At 42.5% G+C, this 9,351-nt stretch overlaps 1 protein-coding gene across 1 annotated transcript in view; it reads right to left on the bottom strand.

Annotated features, from left to right (window-relative positions):
• The window catches only part of NPHP4 (nephrocystin 4), a 203,176-nt gene that overhangs the window by 27,323 nt on the left and 166,502 nt on the right, over positions 1 to 9,351 (bottom strand). The window contains exons 20-22 of the mRNA XM_018576510.1: positions 7,437 to 7,648; positions 2,925 to 3,151; positions 1,234 to 1,423 (exon numbers count right to left, since the gene is read on the bottom strand). Coding sequence (XP_018432012.1) covers positions 1,234 to 1,423; positions 2,925 to 3,151; positions 7,437 to 7,648 — 629 coding nt within the window. The remainder of the gene's footprint in view (positions 1 to 1,233; positions 1,424 to 2,924; positions 3,152 to 7,436; positions 7,649 to 9,351) is intronic.

The raw sequence follows: 9,351 nt of genomic DNA on the forward strand, positions 1-9,351 counted from the left end.
GGCCACAATTCGCACGTTCAGACCCAGATTTTCGGCTGACAGTCCAGTCTTTAAACACTTTAACAACAGCTGCTCTTGAACATTTAACGAATTCTGCTGTTTTGCTGATACTCACTCCATGGCTCCGAGCGCCAACAATCATCCCACGCTCAAAGGCTGTTAAATCGCGTTGTTTCCCCGTATCTTCAGATAAAAATCACTTCTACTGTCGTGGTAAACAACCTGCTTTCCTATTTATAATGGTCTGGCCCTCTAGCAACTTCAGCCCCGAAATTATAGCTAATTTGCCTACAAACATCAGGTGGTCATAATAATCTGGCCACTCAGTGTATATATATTAGGGCTGCGGAAATTAACGATTAATTTCTCGATTAATCATTAATTTTTGTGATCGATTAAGATTTTTTTGATCGCTAATGAAAATACTCACCTCTCCGCCATCTTCCGGGAGTCCCGTCGCAGATCCGGTGACGTCACAGACATGGACGTCTCCGGACTCCTCCCCCCCTTCCCCAAGTGGCTCCATCGGCTAACTAAGGGAAGGGGGAGGAGTCCGGTGACGTCGATGTCTGTGACATCATCGGATCTCCGACGGGACTCCCGGAAGACCCGGAAGCCGGCGGAGAGGTGAGTGACACTGCAGACTTTCTTTTTTACCCATTTCTGCTAACCCAAGACCATAAAAAAAAGAAGCAGCATGGTTCCAAATACAACCTTGAAAGTGGCCAAGATGTATAATAAATCTAATATTATTCTGCTGATGGCTCCAAGACAACGTCTCAAACCATGGATGCCAGCGCACCCGCCCCTAAAAACGTCTGTCAGCTTCTTCGTCAAGTTGCACGGCCCTACTTTTCTGCAATATGAATGCTCTTTATTGTTGACCATCCTGACAGACGTAGCGGCCGCGGCTGACGTGCCGGTTGTCTGGGACGGAGAAGATAGGATGACATATTTCTCTCGAGTTTCTTCACTAACCCTCTTCCCCCATGGCTTTTGGCAGAGATTCCTCTTTCAACAATGTAATTGAATGTATTTGGAAATAATCATGGCGGCTCGACATTAGGAACTGCACTAAAAAAGTTTACATGTACTTGCCAGGTAAATGTTAACAAATACTCATAGCCGTATTTAAAGTTGTTTTAGCAAAGTTTTAAGTGGTTCCAAAAAAAAACAAAAAAACACTGGCAAGTTCCTTTTTTTTAGCATTTTGTATAGTTTTTGTTCACCCACCTGCAGCATAGTGGTATGGTCCAAGGAGAAGGTCTGATATGTGAATGGAACATAAACCGTCTCTTTAGGTCGCAAGTACAGTTGCGGTAAAACACTTTGCTGATCGATGTGAAACATATTCTCCTCTATGGGTGTTGTTGTGTTTGTCAGTTCTTTAAAATGTCTCCACTCCTGCGTATTCACAATCACCCTGAGAGAAACACAGACTGATCACACACGTTTTCCAGAGGTGATAAACCAATGTTGTCTCAAGAGGACCTGTCACTGTGCAGCAGACATAATACACAGGAAGGAGGCAGAGAAAGGCAACCAAACCCGAACAGGGTAAGTAAAAGGACAAAAATGACCTGTTAGGCTCTATTTTAGAAATTATAGTGGATCAGTTATGTATAATCATGTTATAGCTGAACTTCAGGCAAACAGCTTAATACATGGAGAGGTCATATATTTAAGTGTGCTGTTTTACCTGCCAAAGGATTTGTATTTTTGTCCATCCAGTTCTGAGATTTGCACAGATTACCCAGGCAGGTGACACCATTGCCTCTGTTACAGTTATACATTGTGGAAATACAGTTGTGTCCTCTCTCCACCCCCAGCCTGCTGAGTGGACAGTGAAGGAACAGCAGAAGGCTTATAGGGCCATCTGTCTACTCTCTATGCTCTCTCCAACACATCCCATTGACTCCCACTCCCTCTCCCAGTGCTGTAATAGAAGGGATTGCAAGAGGATGCTATCAAGTCAAATTCAGATAGTTTACACTAGTTGCATTTAAAAACAAACAATATATTTAATTCTCTGTTAATAAATACAGAGATGCATCAATGACTTTATTATTGTCTTTTATATCCATCTGGAGTTTAGCTTTATGCTTGTGAATGCTTTCTAATGTGTAAGTATAACACATCCAGGTATTTATTACCTCTCATGGAGATCACATGACTCCCATTGACAATGCCTTCATCTGCTTTTCTCTGCAGAAGGACAGCACCATCTTTGTTTAGGCATCATATTCTTATCATTAAAAAGCAGTGACTTTGTTCCTTCTCTACCAATGGTTAGGCTGCAACATTGTAACTTCATAACAAGCCGAGAGGCTGACATTTGTGAACACAACAACTGCACGGGCACCAGGATTTACATGGTTGAATCATCTCTGAGCCAATCCAGGAAGTAGATGCTGACCCTGGATAATGCCTGGACAAAGATGGTGCTGTCCTTCTGGAGAAAAAAGGCAGATGAAGGCATTGTCAGAGGGGAGTGATCTCTGTGAGAGATAATGAGTACCTTCTTTAGGTGGTATTATTGCAGAGCATGGATGGCTCCAAGTCAGCACCTGTATATACCCGGGTTACTGAGACTGATGTTGGATGGAGCAGTGAAGTTTATCCATGTTTCTGGAAGGGTTACACTTACACATTACCTAGCATGCATACACTTATCAATAAAATATATACCTGATGCCAGGTCCACTTTGAAGTTACAAGATTGAAGCAACAGGAGTGACAACTACAAGCCTAGATTCCAAAGCTTTAATATGTCCTCACTAAAATGTAATAACCATTACACAGCAGATGGCATGTACTAGTTGAGTGTAAGTGACAGGTCCTCTTTAAACAAAGACACACTCGAGTCATAAAAGCAGGAAACGCCAGCAAGTGCTGGGCAAGAACCCAGACTGGAAAGGTCTTACCTGAGGTCGGCGTGATCAATCTCAATAGAGACGGTGTACTGTACGTTGTATGGGTTTTTCAGCTGAAACTCAAAGAATTCCGCCGTGCCCAGAGTAGCATAGACAGTGTAATTTGAGGTAATCGCCTCATTCAGCATACTGGAGATACACTCTGCTTTGGTGCGCTCTCTGTATGCTTCAATGATCTGCAAATCTCTAGTGTGCTGAGTGCGCTCCTCGTGTGGAGACTGGAGGCGAGAAAACACAGACAAACAGCTCAATAGAAGCTCCTATATAAAACATCTGAACGGCACAGAGAACATTAAAGGACAACTCCAACCAGAATCAATATATCAGGTTTGGCCAGGCTTCTACTGTATCATCTCTTAGAAGTTCCAGTAGCTTGTGTTTGGCCCTGCCAACAGGCTGCAATGAAGATGTGGTTCTGTCACAGTGCGATTTACATATTTGGGGGGAATTCATAAAGAGTAGTAGATACTTTGTAGATGGCTGTGTCTCGGTAGTGCAACAAATGTCAGAGCGTGCCACAGATTCATGAAAGAGTTTTAAGAGAAAGAAAGAAAGAAAGAGAGAGAGAGAGAGAGAGACAGACTTGTGGACAAATCTGTTGGTACCCTTCCATGTAAGAAGTTGATGAGTGCGTTTGCCATTTGTTTTGCTTCCATGTAAAAGTCATGTAGGGGATACCAACGCACTCCTGACCGAAAATGCCCCAACTTCCAATGGGGGGTCGGTGGTGGTGGTGGTGGTAGAAAGCAGTAAGTCACCAGTATTCCAAAGGTTTCCAAGCAAAATTCTAGGAATGTGATTTTTGCTACTTTGAGCATCCTTTTGGTCATTAGTATGAATATGACATCTGTAAAAACAAATGGAGGGAATGTGATGTCATGGTAATGGGTGGCGGGGCTATAGATCTATAGTCCAATGTTTGTTCTTAGCCATTCTTGGGTACTTTTAGCTACGTGTTGTGGGTCATTATCCTGCAACTGAGACAGAGTTTTCCGACATATTCAGTGATTTTGCTTCAGAATTCCTTGATAGTCTTAAGATGTCATTTCTCCAACCCCCCCCGATTGAAGGCATGCTATGCACAATGCAGAAAAGCAGCCCCAAAACATAATCAAGCCTCCTCCATGTTTCACAGTAGATCCAGTGTTCTTTTCTTTGAAAACTTTTTTTTTATCTGTGAACATAGAGAGATGTGACTTGCCAAAATGCTCCAGATCTGTCTCATCTGTTCAAAGGACATTCTCCCAGAAGCACTGTGGCTTGTCAATATGCATTTTGGCAAATTCCAGTCTGGCTTTTTTATGTTTTTCTTTTCTCCTGGGTCTTCCTCCTTTGAGCCCACTGTCACTCAAAAAGCAACGGATGGTGTAAACAGACACTGGTACCTTGACCTTGAAGTTCAACTTGTGTCTCCTTGGATGTTTTCCTTGGCTCTTTGTCTACCATTTGGCATTGCTCAGTCTGGGGCTTATTTCCTCTTGCACTTAGATCCAGGGAGGTTGGCTACACTCCAATATACTGTAAATGTCTTAATAATATTTGCAACCGTAGTCAAAGGAACATAAAGCTGCTTGGAGGTGGTCTTATAGCCTTTACCTTTGACATGCTGGTCTATAACTTTCTTTCTGAACTCCTCAGACAACTCTCTCCTTTGCTTTCTCTGGTCCGTGATCAGTGTGGTGACAACAATGATACCAAACAGCAAAATGACAACATTTCTCCATTTAAATAGTCTGATGATTGACTGATTACAAGACTGTGGACATGTGTGATACTAATTACAGAAAAATCACTATGATCCAAATATTCATAATCTTTTCTACAGATTCCAGCAAATCTGCCCAGGCCAGATCTTTGTAGATTAAGCATTAATCTCTTTTCACACTTGCTTTCCTTTATACTATGACATACCAGAGGCCTGCAGGTATACATGAGAGAATTGCTTTTTGGTCATCACTTCTCAGGAGGAACATGTGTGATACTGTAAGGGTACCAACAAATTTCTCCATGTCTGCATATATACACTGTGACAACAAGTCAATAAAAACTTCCAGTTGCATCCAGGACGGGAGGTATACATGTCCCGGATTCCAGGCAGTTTGCTGAATATTTTCTTTGTTTTCATTAAAGGGTTGGTTCACCTTTTTCAAAAGAATAGCCTACGCATTCAAGAAGCCCCAGTATGTACCAATAAGCTAAGCAGTTTTTAAAAATCTTTAGTAATGTATCTTCCATACCAGCAGGTCATTTGCACCAAAGTAAAAAATCCCAATATTCCTCTTAGCTCCATCCTGTCCTGTTTGCAGGATGAGCCAGCCACTGAGGGAGTGCCAAACTTGTTCATGGGACCCCTCCCCTCAGGCCCTATTGCAGCCATGTGGCCTTCTATGTCTATAATAATGCCTCTGGTCAAAGTGATGCTTCTCAGACCAGTCCCTACCCTACTTTGCAAAATGCTAATTACTTACCTGCTCATAGCATTCTTTAATGGACATATAGTGCCTATATAGGCTAAACTGACACAGCAGGAGGAACGCTATAGTCTTAATTTGTTCTACAGTGAGTGGAAATTTCCCAAACAGGTAATTTCCAATAAAACATGTCAAAGTTGGCATTTCAACTCACTTCCGGTAGTGTCTCCAGCACAGGAAGTGCAGGTGAAATGTCCCTAACAAGCCAAAATGATGTGCTGACAGAACCTCTATCCAAAACCAAAAAATGTTTGATCTGTAGACACGCTTTGAAAACAAGCAGAGTTATAAATAATGAGTCCTTTCTGTCTGTAACTCTCAGGAAAAAATGATCACTTTTCCATTTTGTTATATTAGTCTGATCAGTTACAGATTTGCGATTTGCCCAGAAATAAAGCAATTTCCCTGCTCCGGCTCTTCATAAGTGCTGAGAGTTTCCTAATGTATTTCTCAGGCTATACACTGCACCTAATCACGACTCTGCTGGCAGTTACATTTAATTCTCAATATCCATTAACAAATCTGTCGAGTTGGGAATGTACTATGATTAATACATAAGAAATGACCTGATCATTTTTACAAACCCTTGTAATTTACTCATATGGAAAATTGCTTTCTCCACAGTAAAGGAATGTTAGATTTTTACCGACAGATGGGTGGCTTGTCAAACGAAAAAGTGATTTTATTTCTTTAGATGACAAAAGTTGCAATATTTTCATAAGAAGCTTAAAGCCCAACTAGAGACAGAACTTTGAGGGTTATTCACAAAGCTGCCGAAGGATCCGGCCGTAGCTTCGGCTGATCCTTCGGCCGCGAGAGCCCTTCGGTTTAGCTGAACCAAAGGTCTGCTGTACGGTCTATTCACTATAGCCCTACAGCAGCTGAAGGTGGCCGAGCAGCTCAGCTGAGCCGGGGGCATATGCTACGGCTCGACTGAGCCAAAGTGACACCCGGAGCGGGGCGAACGGCCTTTCGCACTGCAAATGACAGCTGGCTCAGCCCAGTTGTAATGACAGATCAGCGTTCCCAAATGACCTGGGGACACTGAACTGTCATTAAAAAATAACAACTGGACGTGATGTCACGGCCGGCTCCGCCCAGTTGTTATTCCTTGGCCGGGTGTCTCTAGCAGGTGCCGGCCAATACAAAACAGTTGGGCAGAGCCAGCTGTCACTGATAGCTTCGCCCAATTGTTTTTTTTTCTTTCTCTTTAAAAAAACCTTAATTTTTTGAAATTTTACATTTTAAAAAAATGTATTTTTTTAAAAACTATTTTCATTGATTTTTTATTCTGCTCGGTACCACCAAGGTACCGAGCAGAATAGCCGAGCAGAATGTTATTTACTTACTGCCGTGCGGCCCCTATGTGAATGAGCTTCGGCTCAGCTGATCCAAATGTTGGCTCGACTGAGCCGAAGTCCTTCTGCACTTTGGCTCAGCCGAACATGCAGAACATGTTTGGCTGACCGAAGTGCAGCCCAAGGCAGCCGTACTGAGCCATAGTGAATAGCCGAACGTTGTTCGGCTCACTTCACTACGGCTCGGTTATTCACTTGGCTGCCTTCGGCAGCTTTGTGAATAACCCTATTTTGTTTTTGGATAGCCTGCCGGAAGGGTTCAAATCTCTGTCGGTGTTTTATTAGTTGACGTTTACATAAGAAAGTGCCAAGATATTGACGGTGATCAAGTTTATATGTCACATCAATTGTTTTAAAAACAGCCAATGTGTTTATTTGTTTCTAAGAAAAAAGTTCACGAATCCTGGAGTTATTATTTCGAGAACAGTATGAAGTCTGTTCCGGTCACTGGCTTAGTGACGGGAGCAGACCTGCTAAACTAGTAACTGGAGCAAACCATATGTTGTTGTCAAAATTTTAACTCCTGAATTCCCAAACCTTTTGCCCAGACCTCTTTGTCCAATCCAACATTGTCAAGCCCTGATTAAGGGAGGCACTTGGAACCTCCCGAAATGCGTTGGCTGATTTTTTTTTTTAACAATTACAGGCAGCCCCTGACTAAGCATTTTTCTTACCAATAAGAATGATTTTGTGTTGCCGAGGTCCCCTTGGGACTCGAGCTGTCTGACCGCCATCATTCTCTCCATCTTGCGTCTGTGAGCGGCATCGGTCTCACTGTTTGGCTGCTGGTAGGCCATGCTAGCCTCCTTCATTCGACTGTACAACATGGCTGCCAATTCGCTGTCTAAGTCGGCCAGCTTCTGAGCCTGGGAAACATTTTTCCTGGCTGAAGGAACAGAAAAGAGGATTTCAGTAAAAACGATCACTGCGCTCAGTCACACAATGGCTCGCCATTAGACATAATTGAGCCTGAAGGGGACTTACCAAATGCGCCGTAATAAGCGTAGCCTTGGTACTAGGTAAGCCATTTTGTGTGTGACTGGCCTATGCAATAAGTGTAATTAAGCTTGATTGTCAGGCCTTGTTGTAATGTGCACTGTTTTCAACTGAGCTGATTTTCCTTTTGCCAAGAACATGGATGGCTCTCATTGTCTGCTAAAATTTGGATCGCTTCATTATTTGTCAGTAATATAAATCACCTTTGTAGAGCTTATACGCATACAGCAGTTATATTAAATTGGAATCTATGGTAAAAATTTGTTTTTTTTTTTAAATGAAACATAATAAAATAATGTGTATTTACCTGTTAATGCAGATAAATGCAATTAAAATACAAAAAGCCGTGCATCGTGTGTCTGCACTAGCCCTAACCCTCGGCCACACAATCCAGCACAAAAGGCCCAGGGGTAAATTTTTATGAACATTTAACAGGGCTATTCACCTTGTGAAAATCTGAGAGCGTTCTGTGCGAAAAGAGCCAAGGGATCAGCCGAAGCTACGGGTGGATCTTTCGGCTCTTTAGTGAATAACCCCTCTCAGTATATTTTCTTTTCAGGTCTCATGTAATGTAATACTGAAATATGGCCAATAGATAGAGCTGAGGAGTACAGATACATATTTATGAGAGTGAATGGCTCTGTGAATGATCTATAAATGTGTTGTTTGATGTTTCATAGGTGTAACCATCAAATAACGTGCGCCAAAACTGGTCCATACTGGTCCCCACCAGCACTCTGTTTGCGCTCAGTAGGGGCGGAAAGCTAATTCTGAGGGTCCTACAGGGGAGGGATTTGCATCATTTTGCCCATTATTTACAACCAGCCAGACCATACACAGGAGCTCACCTACTGATGATATACAGACCACCAAGGATGTGAACAGTGCGACGAGCCCCATGCATGCTGGGTATTTTAGATCACATGTCCTGATAGAAAAAGCTATCTCTATTGTTGTAGAGTTCAGATGAAATGGTAGCCAGCCCATTCATTTGCAAAAAATAAAAAACTTCCCACAGGGATCTTTGGCATTTATACATATACACACGGGGAAGGAGGGTTCCAATCTCAGTAATCTTAATGGTATATATATCCCAGTGGTGGGTCTCCTATATTATATCAAAATATTGACCACATTTCTCCTTTAAGGGAGATTCCACCACCATACAGGGTTGCATCATTTGTATGGTGGTGGGATCTCCCTCAAAGGGGACATGTGGTCATTATTTTGATATATGGCACTTAACCTATTTTATGCATATTATTTACCAGTAAAAGCCTCCCTTGTATAGACAACCGCAAGCCCTGAAACTAGGGCTGGTAATGATTACAATTTTCGTGTTCGATTAATCAAATTTTTTTTTTATCGATCGATTCATTTCGATTAATTATAACGCACATACAGATTCAACTACATTGGCCTATACACATACAGCACAGCAATGAAGTAATAAAATGAACTAGGATCACACTAATCCAGCATGTTATTAATCTCACGTGCCCCACTCAATATGGCCGCTGCTTGAGTGGGGCCAGGGCCAGATTTACTCCCCCTGCCGCCCCAAGGCCAGGTTCCACAATACGCCCCCCCCCC

Source organism: Nanorana parkeri, unplaced genomic scaffold (assembly GCF_000935625.1).
Source record: "Nanorana parkeri isolate BGI_ZX_2015 unplaced genomic scaffold, ASM93562v1 scaffold5, whole genome shotgun sequence".
Classification (NCBI taxonomy): Eukaryota; Metazoa; Chordata; class Amphibia; order Anura; family Dicroglossidae; genus Nanorana; species Nanorana parkeri.